This window comes from Drosophila willistoni, assembly GCF_018902025.1.
Source record: "Drosophila willistoni isolate 14030-0811.24 chromosome XL unlocalized genomic scaffold, UCI_dwil_1.1 Seg141, whole genome shotgun sequence".
In the NCBI taxonomy this organism is placed as follows: Eukaryota; Metazoa; Arthropoda; class Insecta; order Diptera; family Drosophilidae; genus Drosophila; species Drosophila willistoni.
The window spans coordinates 8,499,486-8,527,075 of record NW_025814052.1 but is presented as its reverse complement, the minus strand read 5'-3'; the positions used below and the strand labels follow the sequence as shown (position 1 = coordinate 8,527,075).

At 38.4% G+C, this 27,590-nt stretch overlaps 1 protein-coding gene across 1 annotated transcript; it reads right to left on the bottom strand.

The window, feature by feature from the left end:
* Positions 1 to 573: 573 nt before the first annotated feature.
* LOC6648804 (homeobox protein abdominal-A) lies at positions 574 to 22,595 on the bottom strand. The gene is made up of 3 exons (XM_023179318.2): positions 21,639 to 22,595; positions 8,032 to 8,828; positions 574 to 2,112 (listed from the first exon to the last, which is right to left on the bottom strand). The coding sequence occupies exons 1-3, from the start codon at positions 22,333 to 22,335 to the stop codon at positions 916 to 918; spliced, it is 2,691 nt and encodes an 896-aa protein (XP_023035086.1). The 5' UTR covers positions 22,336 to 22,595; the 3' UTR covers positions 574 to 915.
* Between the last annotated feature and the right edge of the window lie 4,995 nt (positions 22,596 to 27,590).

Below are 27,590 nucleotides of genomic sequence, written 5' to 3'. Positions count from 1 at the left end.
CTATGCGCATTTTGTTAAAATTTGTTTTTGTTTTGTTTTTTTATATTCATATTTGTTTGTTTTTTTTTTACATTTTTTACAAGAAAAAATATCCAACAGCAAAAAAAAAAAAAACATAATTTTTAAAAACATATAAAAAAAAAAAACATATTTTGCGTGTGTCTTAAACAATTAAAAAGCCTTTTCTTTCAAGAATTTGAAAACTAAATTAAATCACATTTAGCATATTTAAAAAAAAAAATATTTCATTTGTTCTTTTTTTTAATGTTTTGTGTTTATATTTCTTCTTTTGCTTAAATATTAATCATTCTTTGAGAGAATTTCTTTTTTATATATATATTTTTAGTATTTACATTATGCCAAAAAAAAAAAAAATTAAATAAAATAATGCGTATATTTAGATTTTACTTTTTATTTTATAATTTGTGTGTTTTGTTTTAAATATTATCGTTGCTTAGGTATATGAAAAAAAACTTTTTATTATTTTATTTTATGATTTTCGTTCAGTGAGAAATTATTTAAAATTTTATATCAGAAAGCGGAAAGCTTAGGGAAAGAGAGAAAGAGAAAGGATGAGGTCTCTGCAAACTTTTTAATTTTGGTTAGTGAAAATGTGCCTCAAAAATATGCTAGATATATGAAATTTCATTTTTCCTGGATTAGAGAAAGCAATTTCTTTCCTCACTCTCAATCGCTCTCTTTCTGTTTCCCTTCTTCACTCCTTCCCTGCTGTAGCTGGTCATAACTCGCATTCATTCTAAGATCAGATCATTGCATACTTCACCAATAAATACATAATTCTAACTCTGTAATGTGTGTGTGTGTGTGTGGGTTTTGTGTGTGTGTGTGTGTTGCATAATTCGTTGTCTGCCATTTGTTGTCATTAGCTTAGAACAAGACATCGATAAACATGTTTCATCTAGAGGATGCCATTTCGTTGGCTCCACTCGACGAGGCAGCTGCTGCAGCAGCCTGCTCCTGTTTGATCTTGAGCAGCAACTGCTGATGCGACTGAGTCTCATCATGGTCATCGCAAATATCAATTTCTCCCTCACCATCGCCATCGTCATCGTCGTCAATGTCCCCGCTACTGGGCATATCGGAGGCAGCAGCATTGTCCCCAGTTGCAGCAGAGCCGCCAACTGGATCCTCATCCATATCGGCATCGCAGTCCTTGTCCAGCATATCGTCATCGTCGTCCTGCTCGAGATCGTCCAGTTCCGAGGACTCGGCCCGAGCCACAGCAGCAGTTGCAGCAGCGGCCGCTGCGTTGCGTGCATTGGCAGCGGCTGCCACAGCGGCAGCAGCAGCAGCGGCGGCCACTGCCGCCTCGGCATAGCCAGAGGCAGAGCCATGATGATGATGCAAGTGCATGGCCTGATGCACTGCAGCGGCCTGTTGCTGCTGTTGTTGTTGCTGCTGCTGTTGCTGCTGCTGCTGTTGCTGTTGTTGGTGCTGCTGATGTTGCTGCTGCAATTGCTGCAAGTGATGCAAATGCTGCTGCTGATTGTACGGATGATGCTGATGCTGTCCAGGACCAGCCTGATGGTGTCCATGATGCTGCTGCTGTTGCTGCTGCTGATGATGGTGATGATGGTGTTGGGCAAATGCCGACTCTCCCGCCCCGCCGCCACCGCCATGATGATGATGATGTTGTGCCGCAGCGGCAGCCGCAGCTGCGGCATTGGCCGCCGCTATGTGGGCCTGGGCCTGGGCATGGGATACATGATGGTGGTGATGCTTGCTCTGCTTGCCACCGCCAGTGGACGGCGGTGGGGCATCGAACAGGAGACGGGAAATGGAGAAACTCGAGATCGGTGAATTGTGGGTGCTGCCAGCCGAATAGCTGGTATTCGTGTCATCTGATGTTGGTGTCTCGCGATCACTTTCATCGCTCTTTAGCAGCTCCGCCGCCTCCAGTGATTTCTTGTGCATGCCCAGCAGCCAGGGGGCCACCGACTCATCCTCTTTGGCCGACTTAATGATAGTCTCCGGAAGCGGCAGGGAATGACGCACCATTGCCCCATAGAGGCCATATTCGGCCATTTTGGTGCTATGTCCCCAGCATTTTTCGGTTTTACGCCACTTTGCCCGACGATTCTGGTACCAGACCTGCAATTCAAAAGAAAAAACATGGAAATGAATAAAAAATGTTGTAAAAATCTGTATACTAATCAGTAGAATCAAGACCCTAGAACCTTGTCAATCTGATGTGGGGCGGGGAATCCCCAGATAAGCAATCATCATCACCTTGGCGGCAGAAAGTAATCACTTTTAGTCAAAAGAGTTTCAGATTATCCCCTTTAACTTAGAGTTCTGGGATGATTTTCGTAGCTTTACTAATTTAGTTAAACAAGTTTCTACTTACTAAACCCATCAAACGTTCGCATTCAAAATGCTATACAAAATTGCCTTAAATTCGCTGTGTATCTACAACATAAATATTTTAGATCTGCCCAACAAGCAGATAAATAGAAACGGAGAGAGAGCCAAAGGCAAGGAGTGCGAAATGATTGTGGGTGTGGCAGGAGTATGTCTGAATAAAAAGCGACCCAAAACTAATTAAATTAAACAACAGAAATAGCAACAACAACAGCGACAGCAACGACAACATTAACAATAGCTCAGACAACACTTGTCAGGCAGACAATTTTGTTCGTCCTCTACCCTCTACCAACCCCCGACCCTCGACCCCCGTCCCCCTCGCCGTTGCTGTCTGCCTCAGTCTGCCTCTCGACACGCGTTTGATTTTGATTTTCAAGTACTTATTAGTAAAAAAGCCCAGCAAAAACATTTCAACATTAAACGGTCAATTTTCAATTTCACAGACAAGTTGCAAGTGGATCGAAAACCCCAAGGGACAACTTAATCTTCTGTTGTGAAAAGTTCAACTTAATTTTTTGTTGCCTTTGGTTGTCTCTTCCTTTTTGGTGAGATATAACTGTTTTCCTGTTCCCAGGGTTGCTCGTTGTTGTTGCCACATGTTGCAACGTGGGCTTAATTCTCCAAGGACCATAAAAAGCATTGGTTGGCGGTCGCTTTAAAAAGCAAAAAAAAAAATGTGTTGCCACGCGGCAGCACCAACAACAGATCACCCATCCATCCTCCCACTGCCCTTCGCATCCCCCTCCCTCATCCTGTTCATTGAGTTTACTTCTCTGGTGTGATGTCAAACATTTGCATTTCCAGTTGTTATTTTCATTATTATTATTATGTATTTTGTTGTTGGTTGCACTTGAGTTTGTTGTTGCTTGTTGTTTGTCGGCTGGCAAATTAAATCTGCTTGAGTTGACAACAGTTAACACCCACCCTTCACACCCCACCCCCTAATCATAGACCAAACTCAATCAGTGTTGCTAATGCGCTGATAAATGACTTTGAAAAAATCTGCCTAGTTGGTTAGTTGGCTGATCGAACAGTGGGACAAGTAAAGGGATAGGAGTTTCCCTTTCAAAGTATGTATAAATTATGTAAAAAAGTTTCAAACTAAACATTACATAACATTAATTTTGTAGTGAACACACTTTAGCATCGTTGCGAATTGATATTATATGACTTGAACGGACTTTACGGTGCATAAATTCATAACTTTCAAAAGGCTATAAGAAATTAGATGTTAGAATACAATCTATACTATATCATATAGAATACTATATTGTCTAAAACGTAATCCTCTTAAGCAATTAACTAAATCTTCTTTTTTTCCTTGTTGCTTCTATATTTATTGTCGATGCTTTTTATGGAAGAACTGCTTTAAAATTGAACGATTTCAAGCAACTATGACCCACTGTGCAAAGCCTAGCTTAAGCGAGCAAGAGCAGAGTGAGAGAGGAAAAGGGCGAGAGACAGCAGGAGCAAGCATGATGAATGAATGACAAAATGCTAACAAGTGCGGCACGCGCTCTTACTATTCCCCCAAACCTCCCACAAAACATCTCGCCCACTACATCAGCACTAACTCAAACTACCGTTATGCCGGCATCTTTTTCTTCTTCGAGCTTTTAATGAAGCAGGCGACAAAACAAAAAAACAAATACGAAGAGGAATTACAAAAAAAAAAAAACAAAAAAAAAATGAAACGAAAATGCAAATAGCAATTTGTTAAATGCTTTTGTTTTACAGGCTAGCCATAACCTCTTTTGTTTAAATGTTAATTACATAATTATGCATAATCATTTTATAATTTTTTTATTTCGCATTGTATGTGTGTGTGTGTGTGTGTGTGTGTGTGTGTGTGTGTGTGTGTGTTGATATTAACAGCTCATTAAAAACGCTGCCGAAGAATAAAAGGAGAGCAAAAGAGTGTTAGAGTGTGAGAAGAGAGATGTATAATTAATGTAAATGATGCCAGAGAAAATTGTTGAACAAATTGTCCGTGTGCTTTGCGCTTTAGATGTTCAAGTACTACCACTTGGGATTACATTCTTAAATCAAGCAATACTACAGCAAAGAGAAACTTAAATTCATGGTCTTGTCTTCTGCGTTTATTTAAGTATAATTCACAAATAGTTTTAGCTCTGGAAAGACTTTATGGCAACAAAATAAAACTTGAGACGGCTAACCATTAAAGGATTAAGTTGACTCATTATATTGAAAAACCACACATAAATCGTTTTTTAAGTATTTCTCTTAAATGAATAGCTTTGCAACTTCTACTCAGGAGTGTTCCAACTGAAGTTCTATTAATACTCAAGTATGCCAATCAAATTGATCAATTAACATTCCTTTTTACATCGTTTCTTTTATACTTCTCTTGAAAGAATGGGCGCTCAAGGGACTTATATTGCGAATTTCCTTTGGGTTAGGATGGTTTTTTTGCAACTTTTTTGGGCAATCTGAACATGCGGTTGAGTGCATTTGAAATGCGTTTTTAATGCATTTGTAAAACAAAAAAAAAAAAAAAATAAAAACAAAATTGTTTTACCATTGTTTTAAGTTGCGTTTTTTCATTGTTGCTTGTTTCATAACAATGCCTACTACCCTCACCTTATGAATTTCCAGCAGGTTGGGAAACTTGAAATGGTCAGAGACGCATACTTCAGATATTGCACAATATGTGTTTGTGTGTGCATATAAATGTGTGTGTGTGTGCGTGTGTTTGGGCGAAAATTAGCAAAAAAAAAAAAAGCTAAGAGCCAATTGCACAATTGCCAACAGCCAAATGGAAAAATCCATAAAACAATGGATGAAACAAAACAAAATTTGTACTTTATACCGACATAGTCCTTGTTGCACAGGTGACACAATGATCAAAAACCGTATTACATGCAATAAAATCCTCTACATGTGTTAAGTTTTCAAAATAAATCATTTAAATTAGATATTTAACCATTTCATATACATATGTAGCATTAATCATAATATATTAAATGACAAATACTAAAATATTCCCGCGAATTTCGTGAATGTAACTTAACATAACGACATTTGTGAATTTTTTTTGTATCTCTTTAAAAAAAATTTCTATAAAGTCAAGGGCTTTAAATACAGTTGTCTATTGTCAGAGAAGGTTTGTAGTTTTTTCCCTTGGTATTTTAAGTATTATCCAAAAAATAAGAGTTACGAATCATAACTTTTGAAGAATTCAGAGGGAATGCCTGTTTTTTTAATTCAAAACTAATGCAAAACTCTTTTCAAGGCTTTATGTATTTCAAAATTGAGTTATTTTTGGTCATCTATAAATTTATTTCCCTCTACCCTTTCTATCTGCGTTTGAATTATCACGAATGAAATTTTTGTCGCCTGGATTAAAAAACGTACGTTGACTTTTGACAGGCAACAACAAGAAGAAAAAAAGGTAAAAGAAAAAACGGTTAGTTGAGCCATGCACACAGAGAGCAGCATCAAGCGAGAGAGAACAAGAGCGAGCGAGCGAGAGAGAGAGTGGAGTTGGGTGATGGAGAAAACGAAAGCTTGTTTTGCCGACGACTGGCCGCAGCCAACCAACCAAGCAACAAACCAACCAGCTAGCCAGCCATATTTCTTTTTGCAATATCAACAACAACAACAAGAGCAAACGTAGAGAGGAAACACACAAAAATACCAAAAACACAAAGGAAAGCAACAAAAAACAAAAGCCAAATGCAAAAAACAGGGGCGAATTTGCACAAACACACGCAAATATACATGTATGTACAAAATGGAATGCAATTAAAAACGGCAGGCAAAAAACACTCTCAACAACAACAACGACAATTGAGAGCAGCCAGCAAGCCAAGTCAATGTGAGGGAAAGAGGGACAGAGTGTGTGAGAGAGTGAGGAAACTTTTAATGGTGGCTTCGATTTATTGTTGTTGTTGTTGTCTCAGTGAATTTGCATGGCCTGGCACGACAAACACACACACACACACACACACATACACTCATATCGCCAACGCCATCGACATCTTTGTCCTTCGTGGTCCTTAGTGTGCTGCTAATGATTGCCTCTGCCCAAAAGAGTTGCCCCCTCTCCTCCCCACACCCCTCGCCGAGTCCCTCTAGTATTACTACTACTACTCAACAACTGCATTCAAGCTGTGCGCAAACTGCGCCATATTTGCACTTAATTGAAGTGAATGAGTGTGTGTGTGTGTGTGTGTGTGTGTGTGTGTGTGTGTGTGAGTGAGTGAATGAGTGCGTGAGTGTGAGTGCTTTCAGTTATTTGTGTGTTTTGCATTAAAAAAGGAAAAAGGAGGCATTTTTTTTCTCTCTTTTAGCCAATTGTGCTTGTTAATTTAATTTTTGCATATAAACCACCCAGCAAACACTCACACATACACACACGCTTTTACACCCACTTTCATTTGAAGTCTTCCATCTCCATCTCTCCCTGTCTGTCTTTGTCTCTCTCGCTCTCTCATACTCATTAAGCTCATTCGTTCTCCCCCCATAAGTAGGCAATAGCAGCGCCATCTTGTGGCCCTTTTAAGTGGCTATGCGGTTTTTTTTTTATAGCTCATATCTAATTAATTAACATATTAATGTATTATAAATAATTTGTGTTTTAAAGTAAAAGTACCAACATCTTTTTGATTTTTCTAATTAACTTGCATTAGAATAAAACCAATTAATGATTTTTCTATCCTTTTTACTTGAACGAATTTCTCAATTTACTAATGTTTATCTATCTTTAAAAGCAGCTTTTGTGGAGAATCAATGAAATATATAAGATAATAAGATTTGGGTACATGTAAGTACATTGATTACTCTATTTAAGCAGCAAAATTCAAAACTTAACCACAAATTGTAACCCTTTTTAAATCTCCTTTTCAAGAAAATCAACAAATATGTAAGTGCCGCCTTTTGATTTTGTTTCATTGCTCTTGGCCCATCGATGAATAATTGTCGATCGTCATTCCCATCCTCAACGTGGTCGTCGTCGTCTTCTCCTCTTTGCAAATTGCAATTTTTATACTCTTGTATTTTTTTTTCTCTCACATTTTTGGAGTGTCGGCGAGTGCCGCTTGCCACGTTTTCTTACTTCATTTTGTTTCGTTTCAGTTCGTTTTTTTTCTGTTTTTTTTTTTTTTTGGAATTCGCAATTGCAATTGTGTGCACTCGTAATTATGTAATCAGTGAGGCCTCATTATGGAGCCCTCAAAGTGTGGCAACAACAACAGCCAAAGCAACAGCAGCCAAAGCAGCGGCAGCAACACTTGCCAAGCATCAAGTGCCAAGTGCCCCAAGAGTGCGGGAGGAGTACCAGAAATGATATAGCGGAAGATTGGTTTTGGTTTCGTCTTTCAAGCACACACAAGCCAAAAAACCAAAAAAAAAAAACAAAACAACAGAAACCTACACAAAATCCATTGAATCTCTCTTTACGAGGCCATCAAAATGTCCGCCATTCACAAGGTGTTAAACTGTTTTACTACTACTACGACTAGTATTTGGTGGACAGGTAGTAAAATGAACTCAACTACAATCAGACTGCAATGCTACGTGATTCGATAAAGTCTGAGAAACGAGCAAAAAGTTGAAGAAGTGATTTCTGTTAAATGGAAAGTCACGATTTTTTTACTCCAGCTTTTCTATTTTCTCTCTTCTTACCTGAATCCGATCTTCAGCAAGTCCCGTTTTCATCGATAACAATTCTCTGGCACTCACATCCGGATAGTGTGCCTCCTTGAATGCCTTCTCCAACTCCTCCAATTGGCTGCTGGTGAATATAGTGCGACCATGTCGTCGTTTGTTTTTCTTTTTGCCGCCGGGACCAGAGCCGGGGCCAACTAGGACATCGCCAGGATGATGTGAGCCCAATAGACCATTGGGATTGGCTCCACCGAAAGCGGCGGCTGCGGCAGCGGCAGCAGCTGCTGCAGCCGCGGCCTCCGAGTGATGGGCAGCAGCGGCAGCAGCCGCATGTGGATGGACATGACCAGCATGACCATGAGCATGGACATGAGCTGCCGCTGCAACTGCCTGCTGCTGGGCATGGGCATGATGGGCTGCTGCCGCAGCGGCGGCATGATGATGTGCAGCCAAATGGTGGGCAGCCAAATGATGGGCAGCGGCAGCATGGTGTGAAGACGACGATGATGAAGGTGATGAGCGATTTGTGGCAGCCGCAGCTGCGGAAGAGGATGCTGAGCCATTGGCAGATGAGGCGGGATTGGAGCTGGAACCATTATTCGCCTGGCTATTGCTGGCCGGATTCGATGGCGAGGACAAATGATTGCCATTTGTTTGGCCATTGCCCGTTGGATTTGATCCAGTGCCGGAGCCACTGCTGGCACTGCCGCCGCCACCGCTGCTGCTGCTGTTGTTGGCCTTGCTGGGCGATTGCTCATCTCCGCTGGCATTGGCCAAATTATTGGCATACTCCTGACCACGTGCGGCAGCTTGTTCTGCAAGAAGAAAACAATAAAGAAGACAAGGATTAGCATGACATTCCTCTGGCGCTTGTTCAAAAGACACGAAAAAAAAAACACATGTCGAAATATGTTTCCAAAAACCAAAACCCAATTTCAATTCAATTCAATTCAATTCAAAAAAAGAAATCCTATTTCCTTTTTAAATGCCACACAATAGACATACGAGATCTTTTCTCCTCCTTCTCCGCACCATCCAAAAGAATATCTCTTCACCCTGTCATTCAGATTTTGCTCTAACGATAAAGAAACAGCTGAACATTTTTCCATGTTCCATGTTCGCCTTGCTGATTTCGTTTCATTCGGTTGCATGGGAAGGGTTAAAAGGATACAAGATGTGCGAGAGAGTGAGACAGAGAGAGAGAGAGGTAGACAGGCGCATGTCTTCAAGTCCTTCCCAGAAATGGCAATAGCGAAAATATTTTCTTAAGGTTCGTGCTTTGTTTTGACAATTAGGGTGTTTAGGGTGTTAAGTGGTTTAGCCCTTTTTCCACATTTTTTCTCTCTCCTTCTCAAATGAAGGATTAAGGTGTGCGACACACAACAACACACACACACACATCACCTTCAAGAAATATGGCAAAAAAGAGGGCGTTCTATTGTGATTTCATAATGATTTGAGTGTATTGCAAGTCCTCGTCTCACTTTTCATTTGGTTTTTCTTATATGGGTACAATTTTTGTTTGAGTTTCCGGCCACAGAAAGTGACAAAGTGTTGAGAAAGTTAATAGATAGACATGTTAATCTTAGCAGATGCAATTGAAGATCCTTGAATATATCATTAAATTTATTACAAACAATAAAACTTAGATCCTTACTTCTGTTTAGGCCAAAAAAGCAGCTTTTAGCCATCAACTAGCAAAATATCTCGGGCGCATAAGGCTTTAATGGAAAGATCTTTTCAAGGACAAAGTGAAATTTTTATTCATATCCTTCCCATTCTGATAAATGATGAAGGAATCAATCATGTTGTTGACCTCTTGTCTTAAGCTGATGTTAATTTTAGACATAACCTGTTATCTAGCTAAAGCTACTCTAATTTGCATCTTTAAGTAATTATAATGAAAATGTTGATATTAATTAATTAATTATATTTGTTAGATGGCTTACCTAAGCCAATACCTTATTGCAATCCATTAACAAGTAAGTGTATTTGTCTCATAACGAAAATGACACATGCGTCTAAATCTAGATGTATGTATTTTCCAATCAATTAGTCATAGCCATTAGCTGATGTGCCAAGGGCGCCAATACATACATATATCTTCCCACATATACACACACCCAAGAATATATGTATGTATATTGGATATGCTTTAAAACAGTTTATTGCCTGGCTACTTTTTGCGGGCAATAATTAGACACACATCAATTAACAATTAGCTGGTAACCATATCAGAGGGGAGGCAAAACACTGAGTGAACAGCTGACCAGTTGCCCCTCCATGGGCAAGAGATTCGTCTCATTTATAAATAGCAAATAATAAGTGGATGAATAGAGAACATGAGCAATGTAGCAGCAGATGGAAATGGAGAGATGGAGAGATGGCGAGATGAAGGGAGGTGGGTTAGCCACTTTTGCCAATGCTATCAATATCGGAAACCCGGGACTCACATCTACCAATGTTCTTCTTGTCAACTAATTCAATTTTGTGTTCGACAGTCAGTCAGTCAGTCAGTCAGTTGATTTTGCTTTTGCTGTCATGCGATATTTCTGTGTCTGTTTCTCCACCAGCTTCCTTCGACTTGGTTCATTTGTGGGTCCATGGACACAAATATTAATTCAATATATAAAGTTAGTTTAACACATACATATTTGTCGCCATTGACCAGTTATTCAATATGCCTGCCTTTGTGTCCTTTATTAATTGCTCAATTAAGCAACTGGCAAATGTCCCCAAAATATGCCAAATAAAGCATATTCAATTTTCCTATTGAAATTATTGCAGGAAGAAAATTCTTATTTATAAAATTTGAGGAAAACATAATGAAATTTCAACGACATTGGAGTCTTGACTTGATAATTGAAATAGAAAATCCTTGAAGAATCCTTTTATACTCTCATTTGTCTCACAGGAGTCGCAAACTTCGTTTGTTCTTGAACCAGTTGAGAATTACAAGTGAAAAAATATGGAAAATGTGAGAAGTGTGTGAGAAATTGTTAAAATGTGTGTTTTTTAGTATAAGCTAATCTAGAAAAAACATCTAAGAAGCTAATCCTGACTAAATAATTTGGTATATCCGCTTTTGTTATGCAACTCATAAGGTTTTTTAGCAAAATTTTGTCTCTATTTTCAAATGTAGAAAATAACCAATAAAGACAAATTGAAATTGCCAGACATTTTAATGAAAATGAAAAAAACCACCGAGCAGTCATTTTTACTTTACTACTTGCAACTGGCAACTGGCAAGTTGCCTCATTGCGTAGATGAGCCGCTTGGGTGCCACCAATGTAGCGTAAAAACAGACGCCTTTAGGCCAAGAAATATACGCGAATCACCATCATTTCTCCACCTACTCCTTCTAAGCCCTCTCTATGTACATATATCTATGTGTGTAGCTATCTCTCTCTCTCTGTTCATTTTATTTTGTGAAAGTAGAAGGAAAATAGAAGAAGAAAATTTCTGTTGACAGGAAATACACTCGAAATTGGCAATTTTGCATTTACGTTAATAATACTCAAGCGTATTTACTACTTACACGGAATGCGAAACGTAACGCGGAGGTGGTGGTAGGGCGCAATTGGACTGGAGTGAAGTAAAGTAAAGTGAAACGAAGTGATGTGAAGGTGCCGAGGTGGGCAGGGAGTCGAATGGTTTCGTCTGTCTAGGCAAAATGGGGCCAACTCTCTATTCGCTCCCCTTCGTTCCCTGGCTATGCTTTTGGGTCTTTGGGGGTGGCTGGGCAGATTGGATGACTGGTTTTTGGGTGGATTCGATGCTTTGGATGATGATGATGATGATGGGTGGGTGGATGGATGGATGGATGGATGGATGGTTAGTGGTGGTGGTGGTGGCGGTGGTTGGTTTCTTCTGTAAGCCAAGTAGAGCTAAGCCAATATGACGCGCAATTATTTGTAATGGAGACGTAAATAAGTTGAAGGAAGGCAAAGTGGCAAAAGAAAAATGGCAAAGCCCAAGCCAAGTGCTCTGTGGGTGGGCGTGGGAGCTTGGATGGATGGTTGGATGGATGGGTCGAGGTTGCTCGACTGCTGTCAAGATGGGTGGGTGGTTAAGTTGTTAGTTGTTACACAATCCACAAAACATTTCTGGTGCCTTTTTTTCCGTTTTGTTTTTTTGTTAAAACTTCTTGGGGGTTGCTTACTCTCTCTTTCTCTCTCACTCTCTCTCTCTCTCTCTCTCTCTCGCTCGCAATGTGGGTGGTTTAGTGGATTGATTGTGGGTGGTGTGTGTAAGAGGGGGCGAAGTGGGGTTACAATTTTCGGTCTTGTCAGACGCCCCCCTGCAGTTAGCTCGTTAACTCGATTTAAGCTACGTTCCTTTCTCTCTTTTTCGTTCCTTTTTTTTATTCATTTGTTTGTAATAAATACGAAGCAAAGTTGTTGTTTTTTTTTCCAAAATGGCGACAAAACAGAAGAAGTGACATAAGTGGGTAAGAGGGGGGAAGACTGTGCTTGATAATTAGATTAGGATGAATTATATTAAAAATTTGATAGCCATAATTAGTGCTTCAATTTTTCTAAGTGCCTTCGATTTCTTACTATATTATAAAGTATTCTTTTATGGTTTGTTACTTTGTTGCGTAATTTCACTGGCTTCATTTTTGATCCTCAAAAGACAATGGTAATAGATTCGATTTACCTCTTGGTCCTAAAGACTATAAAATCTATGATAACCGCTCTTACTAGATATGTCTGGACATGAATGAAAATCGAAAAGATCTTTGAATGTCATAGAGTATTATATGACTAACCAAATTCAAATTGAGTTGTTATATACTCTTTTCCCTCTTGCCTTTTAAAGTTTTGAGAGAAGAATGGAGTTTCATTTCTCATACTACTTTCATTCGGAAAGAAGCGATAATACAACTTTTAAAAGAATAAAGGACAAATGGATCGTATAATACAAAAATTGCTTAAATGATTATATCTGCTTATTGTCGATATTTATGTTTATAATATATCTGACTACATGGCATGTCCTTTACAATTACAAGTTGTAAATGAAAAGTAGATCAAACACCTTTTAGTTGTAAGAGTTTTGAAATCAGAACTATGTATTCTAAGACTATGGAAATATCTGATACATAAAGGGGATATTTCTGTTATATGTTATATGCTTACTTACTTATCTATCGATAAGTAATGTTTAAAAAACTATATAGAAATACTTAATCCATCCTCAAAGAAATTTTCTCCAATTTGGCATATATGTAGATTAAAATATTTGGAAATTAACTACAATTAATTTAAAAGCTATGTAAATAATACAAATTTTACTGTCTATATACTGCCTAGATTATGAGTTCTAATGTCTCTATGTGGATGGTCTTAAAGGGAAACCTAATAATGGTCTTTGGTCTTTGGCTAAAAGTTAGCCAACAATTGGCTAAAGTAGTCAAGTGTGTGTGTGTGTGTATGTGTGTGTGTGGGGGTATGTTGGATGAGATGAGAAATTTAAATCGTAAGCTTTTCGCCATGTGTTTTGTTTATCTTTGATTGTGTTTTTCTTTTCTATTCGCTTTTTCCGGCGTTTTATGTTACGCTTATTTTTCAATTTCACTTTTTTGTGTTTTGTTATTGTGACTGTTGCTGGTGTTATTGTTGTTGTTGTTGTTGGTGTTTTATGCAAAAGACTTTTCATTGCCATTGATTTTTCTTCTTGCTATCCTTAGATTTGCTTACTCGCCTGCACTTGGGGCCCCAGTCCCGCCTGATTCCACACCCACTTGAGTACAAGCTGGGAGCATTGTTGTTAGTTGACTGACTCACTGTCTGTCTTTGGCTCTCTCGGTCTGTGTATTGTATTTTGATTTTCATCTGGTTCTGCTCTCATTTCTTGAGCTATTCAACCATTCTTCGTTTGTCGTAAGCAACGAAGCGCCGAAGCAGTGAAGCTTAAATGAAATAATTGGGTAGTTAGTAGAGATTTTTGCCGTTGTTGTAGATGCTTGTTGGTCCGTTGTTTTGCCGCCTGCCTTTCACAGAAAACAACCAAATTGTTAAGACATCTTGACTTTACATGGGCGTAGAGTTCCTTGAGGGGCTGACAATGTGATCTTTCTCCCCTTCCCCACGCCCCACACAAACTAAAGTTTCCCCTCTCAGAGTTATATGTCTTTAGATAGTCAGCCTGTTTGCTGGATGGCAGGATTATTTGAAATTCGGCTACGTCCATGTCGCACGTCCTGCCTACAATATTATTCTACATCACCTTCTAGTTGTATTCTTGCATTCATTCGCTATTCACTTATTTATATGGACCTGCACTTGAGGAGGGGTTTCTGTTGTCCAAGAGTTCTCGTCTCGGGTTGCCTTTCCCCCACTTACCGTCGAACAGGTAGGCATCGGAGAAAAAGACGCCGACGGGGGGCGCCATAAGCAATTTATTCATTTTCCAATTTTCACTTTTTATAATTAATTAGACGGTTGGGCTGTCAGCTCCTTTATTTTGCTCGTTGTACATTGTTAGAGTGCCTCGGGATGTAATATAAATCAATCGATAGCATTTCTATGTTATTGTCAAAGTTCCAATTAGTGTCTAAATGGTTGTCAGAGATGAGTCGTTTAATCAATTTGAAGTACTTTATTTAATTTTCAATATTAATCGAAAATATTTGTGTAAGAATAAACAAATTTTGTATATTTTTTATGATGCTTTTCTATGCAAATTTCATATAGGAAAACCAATAAGTTGATGATAAATTATGTAGATATCGCTTCGATATTTACTCGATATCAAATGATTAGGGATGAGATCGAATCGATTATTCGATTCAATTACCATTTATCGAGACACACAGACATTTAATTTTCAATTTCTTTGAATTCGTGCATTCCTTGACTTTTGTGTGTGTGAGTTTGAGCTTTGGCAATGCCATTGGCCGCAACGAATCACAAACCGGGCCAAAATGTATTTGTATCTGTTTTGTATTTTGGCTTTGGCTTGTGTAAAATTCATTTGGCTATAAAAATAAAATGGACCCATCCACCCAACCAGCCCAACTACTTCACACGTTGTGGACATTTGGACAAATGTTGTTCCACACACATACACACACACACACACAACAAACTTGCCCGAAAACCAAGCGAATAACCAACAACCCTTTTGTGGTCGGCCCATTATGGGAAGGCAACGCCAACGTTTTACAACACTGTAAATGGTTGTACAAATGTACACGGGAAATAGCGGTAAATATAAAAATACACACAAACACACACACACACACATACACACATGCACTAACACTGAGAAGATATAGCTAAAAAAAAAGGGGCGTTTGTCTGTACTCAAATATTTATTAACCCATCAACACATGCGGAAGTTTTTCCGCACCATTTTCGTTACTTAGAAGTTTTTTTTCCTTCTTTTTGAGGATGTTGGCAATGGGAAGTGGTAATGGCAAAGGGGTTACGGGTAGCGGGTAACAGAAACGGGGCAGTGGGATAGCGGGGCGTATGTTCATACATTCATTCTAGTCATCGCATGGCGTGGCAAATTGCTGTCAACAGGGAAATTAATAAAAAGTCAAACGCCTTTTAAAAGGCCTCCGTGCTTTCAAAAGTCCCCAGGAATACACATACATATGTATATATAAATATGTATGTATGCCATACGCACATATAAGATCGTCGGGGAAAAATACGCAAATTGAGCTTAGAAGTAGAGGGCTTGAGCCTGGACCTGCTTGATGGTGGTGTGTATAGTATTTTATTTTTTTTTTTTCGGGTGCTATGAGCGTTACCATAAAATGGATTAACACGTTTAATATGCAATTTGCACACGCAGTGCCGCAATAACAGGTCGCCCTTCCACTCCTCAAGCGGTTAGCTACTCGTCATTGAGTGAGTCCATCCCCATTCCCATTCCCAGTCCATTCATCTTGTTAGTCATTCCGTCGAGTAGATCTATTTTGCGTTATTAGATTAGATAAACTGCGGTAATTGACAGAAATGAGTTTTTTTTCAAGCCCCTGTTACATCATTTATTGATTCGTCTTTACCGACTAATAGCAATTAGTCAAGCTATTAAGTTGGGTAATTAGAAAGTTTATTTAAATTTAGAATGGGAGACGTGAATAAATCTCAGCTCTCATCATTTGCTTTTTAGGAATGAATGACTGCCGATCGAGTTAGTTTTGCTATATTCTGATTAACATAAAATAGAGACTCAACTTATTAACCGATCTTAATATTATGAAAAGTACTAGACTGTAGTTAAATCGGGTCGGATAGTCCACCTAAAGAATGATTGTTGGCGACGTAAACTAACTACCCAATAGTCTTATCTATATGGGTTATGTGTTGGACAGTTCTCAGATTATTAGGAATACAAGATACTGGATAGTATACAAAGTTTCAAAATCTTAAAACTTAGCGTAAAGTTCCATACACCAACAATTCAGATGACGTCGACAGATATTTTATTTTCGCTTCATTTAGATTATTGTAATTCTCAAGTTGTTTTGGCGTTGGCGTCGATAGCGAAGTCAGCATATGAGAAAATCGGCTTGCTAATAACCTCAAGTTTGTTTCGAAGGGAAAGTTTTATGAAAATACACAACGCTTTTATTTAGTTTAAACTAAAATGAACTCGAAGACATTGCTAATCAATTAAGGTATTAATTTTGCAATCTCTTTACTACCTTTGCATCTGTTCCACGTGTCCTTCACTTACAACCGCAATAAAGGAAAAAAAAGAAAGTAAATCAATCCGATTAGAGGCAATTATTTGGCCACAAAGAAGGAAACTACTTCTCTTTTTTTCTCTCTATCCAAAAGAGACAAAAAATGTTTAGATCGCTAAGGATAAGAATCTTTGTCTGATAATAATATTGATATTTATTGCACTTCCGAATCGTTGTGGTCTTTAGAAATCTTTGCGCACTTCCTGCCCATTGAGAATTGAAGGTAATTTGATAGTTTTTCGCACATTTTTTTCTGAACCCAAAGTGAAACGACAATTGCCATATCAAGTGTTAATTATTTGACAATGAGTCGAGAAAAATGAGGGAAAACCTATACGAAAAATTGTAACCTAAGAGGGTGATAATTGGTTTTTCCCTCTTTCTTATTATTTTCGAAATACATACAATAATTTTTGGGTTAATTGGAAAACTACTGGAACAGAACAGAACCACATAAACAAATAAATAAAAGAATGATCATAATTTTTCCCAAAGTTCTTGTTGTTGTTCATTTTCTAGCGAAATGCAACCGAAAGTGGCACAAGATAAACAAGAGGTTTGATGGCAGGAGAGACACAGAGTAGAAGCAAAGGGACCAAAGATGAGGCGGAGGGAAATTGATGACAACAAGTGCCAAGTGTGGAAAGAAGGGAGAGCCTTTGAGTAGACTTTTACCAATTGCCTGACTGACTGTCTGACTGTCTAACTGACTAACTGACTGGGATGCATGATCAGGCAAATGCATTCGCCTGAGTCTCTCTCTCTCTCTCTGTCTCTCTCCACCTGAGCCACTTCAGACCTCGCAGTTGCAATCGCTTGCTCCTCTGTTCATCGTTCATCGTTCCTCGTCATCATTTTCCTAGGAAGCACTCGACTCGTAAGCCATGTAAACAACTTGCATTAGAGATTTTCATATGGCTTTTTGATACCCTATAATCAAATTATATGTCATCCCTGGGTATAATAGGCGACCCTTCAAAGGCTTTTCAGTTAGTTTTCAGGCTATGGCTAATCGCATAGATTTTGTGTATGATGATGACATAGTACAGGGTATTCTAGTTGCCGTATTCATCATTTGAAGTGGGGTTTTTTACTTCTTTTCGTTGATTCGTGGGCAGCCCATTTACAAGGCTCATCAGAGCTCTTTGCCTTTTGAACCATGAAGTGTCTTTGTTCCCAACCGTCGTCTTCTACTACTTCTTCTGCCTTTTATAGACTCTTTTTTTTAGTTAGTTTACCTTTAACATTTTCTGCATGATTTTGCATTTAGCTTAAGACTCAAAGCAAATAAAATTTTAAGCCAAGGGCCAAAAGCTTCGCAAGCTGTTGTCTGAGTGAGAGTGAATACCAATAACTGAGAATGGGAAATTGGCTTGGAAAACGAACTCTTGTAGAAATGAATTTGGGTTTTCACTTTGATTGGTTAACGAATAAAATTCATTTCGTTTCTTTTTGACTCATTTCCCCCCCCCGTTAAATTCCCAGCTCATTGTGCAATTATATATGTGAAAGACAAACACACAGAAAAAATATGTAAACCCAATTAGTCTACAATTATTTGCCATTAAGCCAGAAAATCCAGCACTTCCACTTTACGAGTGAGAAAGGCCCAAAATGACTAAGCCACACACACACAATGGACACAATGGTGGCAAGACGAAAAGACATCAAAATGGCTTACAAGTCAGATGTACCTCTAATTCTCCCACTTGAACTGCTACCATTACGCTTTGCCTTTTTTCTTCTGCCAGCAAAGTCTGTGTTCCTTTTTTTTTTTGTATCTTTGTCTTCTGGTAAATGTGTGAAAAATAGTTTGCGGGCATTACATAAACAACAATAACGTCAAGTGCCAACAGCTGACAGCGATATGGCTCTGAACCTGTGAATGTTAGAAAAAGTATAGAAGAAGATGGAAAAAAACAACATAAAGGTAACCCAACATTGGACCACAAAGGACGAACAAGGACACACACACACACACACACATACGTACGCTGGGATGACTTTCAAGTAAATATTTGTAGAAAAAGAAAAAAAAAACCGAAAGAAAAGAAAAAGTGCAGAAGACAAGAAGCTAAGAAAAGGATAACGAAAGGAAGAGTGCGAAGTAGCAGCAGCTTCTTCAGCTGGAAGCTCCCTCAATGGCCACTCAAATTAAGGATAACAAGGAGCAGCCAGAAGCATTTGAGTAAAGTAGCAATTTTCTCACTAACTCCACCTCCTCGACTCCGTCTCATCCTTGTTGTACTCGTCGTCGTCGTAGTCGCCTCCGTTGCTGCGGTTAACCACTCGACTCGATTTATTTTGTACACAAACTAACGCCAACTAACGTCCTGCCACCGGGACACCAAAAGAGGAAGAAAAAAAGGACAAGACACTACTGACTGCGACTGCTGCTGCTACTGCTGTTTTTTTGCTTGGCAATTTCTTGGTATGTAGTCCCCTGAAGGCAACAGAACCCTAAACAAATAGACGATTCAGACGGCAGAGGAGAAGAGCCGCAGTAGCAGCAGGTGCAGAGGTGAAGTAACTAGAAGGAGCAGCGTAAGAGAGTTGCCACACACACACACATACACAGCAGCATCAGCAATAGCCTAGGAAAGGTCAATAGTGGGAAAACGGAAAATAAACACATGTTAGGTGTGAAAATTTTAACCAACAAACACAAGAAAAAGACAAAAAAGGAAAAACGAAAGAAGAAAAATGAATATGAAATTAAGAGCGTCTCAAAAGGCTTGAGAACGGGGCAAATTGTATCAAGGGTAAACGAGATAAACATATCTAAAGAGAGCCACAAAACCCAAAACCCAATGTACCAGCGAGAGCGAGTGAGATAGCAAGTGAATGAAAAGTCAGAGAACTGGCCAATTCGAAAGGAAATTTGTTTTTCGGTCATCAAGTAAGTGGGCGTGGCCTTATTTCCTTATTTTCCTAAATCTGATACTACCGGAACACAGTAAGAATGAGAATTCGCTTTACGGAAATCCTTTTTCCTTTTTTTTATCCAGATAGAGTTTTTGAAAATGCGCTAAAGCCAATTGAAATGAACTTTTAGGTTTTCTTTTATATTTTATTATCAGACACTTGTCACTTTTAATGGGAACTGCTTTTTATTTAATTTTATATGAATTTTAATAAAACTTGTTGCTATTTCCGCTTTCGCATAAATTTGACGGAATCGACAATTATATCTTCTTTCGTTTTCCAATTAATTATTTACACCCAATTTGTTTTTCATTAGCTTTGTTTTTTCAATGTATTAGCTAAAGATTATATTTTTTAATTACCATTCATTACCTCAGGAATATTTCAGTTATAATTTTCAATTCCAAGAATGTTTGAAAATGAAAATGTTTTACATTTCAAAACGTTTCGAAAACAAGAGCAGGCCCCAACATAATGTACAGTTTGAGTTTGTTTGTTTCAGTTTCAAATATATAACATAATATTTTACAAGCGATATTCAGAATAAGTTTAATAATAAACTTAACCTAAGCTTTTGTTTAACACTTTGACCGCTAGGCGGCGCTTAACCCAGCCTGTAATACGTATAATGTTTAATTCAAATAAATTGCCTTGAGTGTTCGAAATGAATCTGTATTGCCTTATAGCATAAGCATTGTATCATAGATGGATCCAGGGGGAAAGTATGGGGAGGTTCTGAGCACCTCCGAAATGTCCATATTTCGAAAATTTTTGACTTTTTTAATCGCTTTATATCCCCAATTAGTGAGTCTTGGAAGGGGTAGAGCAATTTTTAAAAATCCTGATACTGATAAAATGTCTTCATTGAATATTATTAAGTTAACTGAGGATTAACTTAACTGAGGACCCTCTCCGAAAACATATTTTAGATCCTTCCATAAGTATATTTTTCATATGTCAAAATCAATATTTTTCTCGTTTATTTTTTACAAATATTGAAATGTTTTTAGCAACATTGTTTAAAATTCTCTGGTCAAAAAAAAAAGAAGACAAGGGCGACTTGTTCTTAATATACTATCAAGATTTAAATATAAAATACGTAGTCAAACAAGTTTTGAAGTTTCCTTGGTCATCTTTTTAATACATAAATGAAATATTATTATTATTATTATTATTATTCACTTTGATGGTTTTATATTCCCTTGGGTGAAGAATCAATCAACGATTAGGGTGGCTGTCCATCCCAGAGAGTAAATATGTATGTATTATGATATTAGTTTCAGATATTTTTTGTAACATTTTCATTAGTTTTCATGAATTTTTCATATTCCTCTTTTTTTTTTTTTTTTAGGGATATCGCTTCTTCTGTTAATTGTTATGTTAAGTGGCCAATTGAATGTGCGATTTTTTTTTTGTTTTTTCATTTTGTTTTTATCTCTTGCTAATTTAAAATGAAAATTATGCGCTTAATTAGTGACGCAATCGAACGTTAGTGTTTGAAGTGGTGTGCGTGTGTGTGTGTGTGTGTGTGAGAGATTTCACACTTCTGTGACAGGATGTCGGTCTCGGCTACTCAGTGAGTGTTATTAATAAGCTTGTTGTTGTTCTTGCTATGCTTATTCCCTACGAAAACCCTTGTCGGTATACGAACATCCCATACATACATACATACATACATACATACACATATGTATGCATGCATATGTATGTGTGTTAAAAAAAAACTCGTGTTTAATTTGCTGTTTTATTGTTTTAACTTTGAGGAGCAACCGCAGCGCAACCCTTTTTAACGTTTTTCAGCTTATTAGTTGACACTTGGCTGCTTCTCGAATGTGACAAAGTGCACCACAATTGCCAGTGCGTCGGCTCCAGGGCCAGATTTTTGTATTTTATTTTTTCTTTTAGCATTAATTAGCCACACAATTGCATTACACATCAAATTGCTCCAACTGGAGATGTTAGTGGTGACTAAAGTCAGAAGTCATTCACTCACCTGCAAACTGGGCACCAAAATGCTGTTGGAAATGTCCACGGAACTCATGAGGGGTACTAAAACCGGGCGGTAGGAATCCTCTTAGATAGGCGGCTGCTGCCAACGTTGTCATGTGATGATGATGGGCGGCTGCTGCGGCTGAATTATTTGGATCGGCGGCTGCTGCATAGCCGGCGGCTGCATAAAAATTGGCCGGATTGAAGACAGGCAATTGGCAGTGGGCGGCAGCCGCTGCAGCAGCGGCAGCAGCAGCAGCTGTGGCAGCGGCCGATAAACGTGATACATCATCGGGGGATATGGAACGGCGGGCATTAATGCAATTAGGATTGTTATTATCCTGATTTTGCATCGTTTGAGATTGTGTAGAGGTAAGTTGCTGTTGTTGTTGCTGCTGCTGTTGTTGTTGCTGCTGTTGCTGTTGTTGCTGCTGCTGCTGCTGCGACTGATTGGCGCTATTTGGCGTATTGGCATTACGTGGCGGAGGCGAAGATGCTGGCGATAGTGGAGCTTCTGTAATTGAAGGTGTGGCAGCAGCAGCAGCCACTTGCTGTTGTTGTTGTTGTTGATGATGTTGCTGCTGCTGTTGTTGTTGTTGTTGTTGTTGTTGCTGCTGATGTTGCTGATAGGCAGCTGCTCCCACACCTAAGCCCAATATCTCTTGGATGGCAAATGGTGTACGCATTTTAGTTGCTTGCATTTTGCCGACGGCTTTTGTCTTTTTCTTAATTCAATTCAATTTTCCGATCTCTGATCTTCAGCGATCGATATAGACGCGAGTGGGGGGGAGGGGGCAGTCCGGCCGTGTTGATGGGGCCACTGGGTCACTTTTATTGCACTTTGATAGTTTTCATGGCGTCACCAAGTTTTTCTACTATATTTGTTTGCACCCGCGGGAATATTATTCGTCTTTATATTTTTGATTTTTTGCAATTGGTAAATTGTCAACAAACATTCAATGTAGAAAACCAAAAAAAAAAAATATATATATATTTATCAATTAGAATCCAAGTAGAACAGAGTCTTTGCCTTTTTTATAACACGCGTTTTTCTTCTTATTTCATTTTTTTTTTTTTGTGTTTTGCGGGTGCGTCTTGGTGTGTGTGCGTGTGTGTGAGTGTGTAGGTGAACGCGTGTGTAATTATAACCGTGTTTTGTGTGTATGTGTGCGTGTGTGTATCTGTGTTAGCGCTGTCGTTCGATCTGGTTAACGGGCTAAAACGTACTGTAAATCCGAATCGAAAGCCAACGATGCAAGTAAGCAAAAGCCTCGTTGCCGCTGCCGCTGATGCTGTTGGCGCCGACTGCGACGCCAACGCATGGTGACGCGTCTGCAAATTTACGGCGAGAGGGCAAGATTTTACGGCGAGTGTATGTAGCTCGACGTCGGCGTCGCTGCTGCGGCGGCTGCTGCTGCTGCGCCATCTTTTCTATGGCTTGCTCTTTCCCACTTGCGGCCTCTCTGGCATGCTCTCTCTTTTGCTCGCACTGGCTTTCCAGTTTTAAGGGGCAATTCGTACATTGTGAGCAATGCTATCCCTCTCACACACATGCCTTGGGCATACAACTGTCCTGCTCTCGCCTGGAAGTCCTCACACGTATAGTGTAGCATAGAATACGTGTGACTTGTGCGTGCATGCCCCATACTGTGTGTGTGTGAGTGTGTGCGTGTGTTAATTATGCAAAGGATTCAGGATTCAGTTTCAGTTTGTTTTGCTCTGCCAATTTGGCCATGTCTACTATTCACAGTTATATGACAAATATGAGCTCTGATAAATTGAAAAAGAAACTGTTGTTTTCTCTTATATGTTAAATATTTAAAATGGACATTATATTTTATATGTAAATATATTTTCCCAAAATTATAGTTTACTATTTCAAAACTAGTTTACTGATCAAATTCATTGAAAAGCCTATTGACATCTACATATAACAATTTCGAATTGAAAACTGATTCAAGCAAAAATTTTATCAAATTTTTAGAGCTAGAAATTGTTAGTTAAAAAAAATAAATTAGGATATTCTTTGATTTTTGGTCGTGTTGGGGTTTCTAATTTCAACTCTCTCATTTTTTTCTTATATTTTTCTTTTTTACTTTTGTTGGCCATGGCCATTATGCTTTGTTTCCAGTTTTCTTTTTTTGTCTCTTTCGAACTTACTCTTTAGTTGCTCCAGCTTATCGAATAGCTTTGGCTCTCTCTCTCTTAGGCCTTTTGTTTTAGCCACAAGTTAAATTTTAATATATAATAATGCCTAACAATTGCATATATAACTTTGAGGTTGAAGTTAAAAGTAAATAGAAAACCTTGTAAATCAATTAAGTAGAAAATAAAAGGAACAGCTAAGGAAAGAGAGAGAGATATTTGCATTCGAACTGTTTGATTTAAAACAAAAAATTGTGCCACTTTATATAATTTATGTGCGGAAAGTTGCTTGTCCTTTGGCTTTTGTCACTTCATTCAAATTGACAAGGTTCCAGAACCTCTAAGTCCTTGCACTTCCTTTGACCACCAGAATATAAGTTTTTATGCGTATATTTTGTTAAACTCAGTTGACAGTTGTCAATTGTCTCAAAAAGATGCGGGGGGAGTCAGCTAGTCAGTTTGTCAGTATTTCAAAATACTAATTGAATAAAAGAACATTTTACTGACCTGGGCCAGCACTTTGAAATTATCGTAAGCCGAATATTGGCATATGCTCTAACTTCTCTAACTCTAAAGATCAAATTGAATTTAGAAAAACTGAACAACAATTCATTTAATAAACTTCTTAATTTTCAATAATTCCTGCACATTTGAGGGCAGATTGCTTAACAAATTTCTATTATAGCTGACCAAAAATCTGCAACTGTGTTGATCGGGTTCATTCAGATTCTCTGCCAATTGGCAGGACTATATACATACATATATCTTAACCGGCTGAAAAGACATTCCCAATGGGGGCAATGGCAATGGCTGCTTTTGAGCCACTTGGAAATCGTTAATTTCATAATTACATGTTTCATGCACAAGCTCCAACTCGACTCGACTCGAATAATGGCATGCAGTGAGGGGAGAGGTTTGTGGCAAGGAGCTGTGTGGCATATCCGGGTGTGTGTTTGTGTGTGTGTGTGTGTGTGTGAGTGGCACATAAGTGGCAGTCAGCCAGAAAGCCAACACCATTTTGGCCATAATTTAGTTTTTGCCCGTCCATTAGCAGGCCAACAAGAGCAAAGGAGACAAACGCACACAAAGAGAGACAGCGAACGAGAGAGAGAGAGAGAGAGCAAGTGAGTGGGGGAAAGAGACGAATGAAGGGAGGGAGGGAGGGAGGGGGGCCGACTTTGGGCATAGAGGGTAGCATTGCCTTTGTTGCAATGCCACTCAGCAAGAAATCAGCAGCGGCAAAGAGAGTGCCAAGTGGCCTCGAAGGAGCGGCAAGCGACAGGCGCTCAACAAAGAAGGCCCAGAAACCGAGAAACAGAAGAAGGACGAGTGGATAATTATTAATAATTATCGCATTGACGTGTTTGCGTTTTCAGTTTTATTTATTCTACTTGTGTGCGAGGGTGTGTGACTTGGGTTGGTAACTAAGTATACAAGTGGTTTATATGGGTATATAATTGGTCAACTCGGCTCTGCTCGGCTCGGCTTCTTCTTCATTTTCTTCCTTCTCCTGACTCCTTCGTCAAATTGATATTGCGTGATTTGATTTTTTCTTCTTTTCCCCCAAAAAGGGTTGCCTGAGACTTTGCTAAAGGGTTGACATACTCTATGAATATGAATTGATAATTGTTAATGAAAGTTCACTATGGAATCAGCTGATAAAAAACTATACTAGGCTCTATGCCTTGAACCTCTTTTTTTAAACTTGCCAGTTGCATTAGTTAATAATTGAACTAGGTTGAAAAGAAAGAAAGAAAGATTAGGGCCCCCCATATATGTATCTACATGTACTTCCCTAGGATATTAGATTAAGAATAAATATCTCTCTTCATGGGCTCTGATTAAGAGAAGATTCAATAAATACATTTGCCTTGATTTTAGCTAGATTTAAGTATATAGCTTTTGAATTGATTGTGAGTTTTTTCACTGCAGTTTGATTAGGTTTTCTTTTTCTCATTTGTTTTGTCTCATGTCGTCGTTTTGGTTCTCCTTTTTTTTTTTTTCGTTTTTTGGTGGCAAGTCGAGTGTCAACCTCAATTGTGCCTATGTGTTGTCAGTTGAGACCAAAATCAGACAATGGATGGCAAAAAAGGATTGTTCTATGGCTAAGCAAGTACAAAAGACTCAAGAGGGGGGAACGTCAATGTAGGATTTGAGAGAATCGAGTGGTTGGCTAATAGGCTAAGTACAACGGGACAATGCAACCCGTAGATGCAATTCCCCAAGGGGCCACCCACAAAGTGAGCAAATACAAAAAACAAAAACCAAACGAGAACCAGATCTGCCAGATGTGTTCTATCTCAACTAATTAGTGGAATATGGAAAGGCTTTTAGTCTAATGAGTGAAACTTACTCGAATTCGAATTAAATGGAAAACCGAGCCAAGACCAGAGGCAAATGCATATGGAATGGATGCTTCATCAAAGCATTGAATGATCAATCAACCAATAAAACATTGAAATCAAATTTTATAATTTGCATTGCGAAAAGCATATGAGAAGGGAAAAAGCTATAAAGGATTTTGTCAAGTGAAGCGTTCATTTTAAATGCATTTCAAGTGGCTCAAGTCGAACATCAAACAGAACAACAAAAAACAACATTAAAATGCAAAGAGAAGGCTAAAAGCCTATGAAGTGGTCGTCGTCATCGTTGGTTGTTGTCGGCGGACTGTTCCTATACATTTCTGTCTCAGAGGCTTACATACATACATATAAGCTGCCACGCCTCCATTTCAGTTTTCTGTGATTTATGTATGTATGTTCATACATATGTTCGTCTCTTTGAGGATGAAGTGTAGATTACATTATAAATATGAAATAATGCAAGGTCCTTAAGGACAATATGCGAAACGGAAATTCGTTTCGTTCTCAACAATCCAAAATGCAAAGGAAGAACTTTCAAACTTTCAAATATGAGAGAGAGAGAGAGAAAGACTTGCTAAGAAATAAGATGCAGCAACCTATTTAGTAATAAATTTCAATAATGAACTTGTAAGCAAATTGGAAGAAACTAAAATTATATTGGTATATGTATCTTGATGTTTCAGCACATGAAAATACAAAATTTAATTGGCATTGTCATTTTGCAATTGCCTTTGTCTCATTAAAATGAACTAATTGAACCCAACAACAAGCACCATAGGTGTAGATTGTGGTCCTAACAGTTGAACAAAACTTGAAGAAGTTGATGGAAAACCAAGAGAAAAATAAACCTAACCTTAAGGTAGCCCTTTTTTTCAGAGACATGACAAGTATGACGGCTTTGAAACATGATGATGTTAACTCATTAAAATTACTTTGATTTTCATTATTTAATAAAGAATATGTAGGAGGTTAAGGGACTAATGGAAGAAATTTAAAAAAAATATATATTATCAGTATTTCCGTACAATATATTTTCTCTTCAAAGAAGCCAACTTTGGTTGCAGTGTGTGGCATTTCACAAATTTCCTTGAATAAAATAGACCTTTCGGTCGCTGGATCCTAAAACTGCTACATTGTGATCCGATCGAACAAATTGTGATATTCAATCTCAATTAAACTTAAATACCAAATTTCTTTCTTAGATAGCTGCTATCTAATTTGGGCCGTGAAGTTAAGACGCACAAACGGATATGGCTATATCGACATATCTTCTGACACTGATCAAAATACATATGTACTTCTTTGTGTTACAAACAGCTGACTAATTATGCGATACCCTCTATAAGTGTAAACAAATCGTATAAAATATTTTCAAGACATGGTTAAGTATTCACATAAACTTTAAAGGGGATACTTTTGGGGCTAAATATCCTTTCCTTAGTAATACT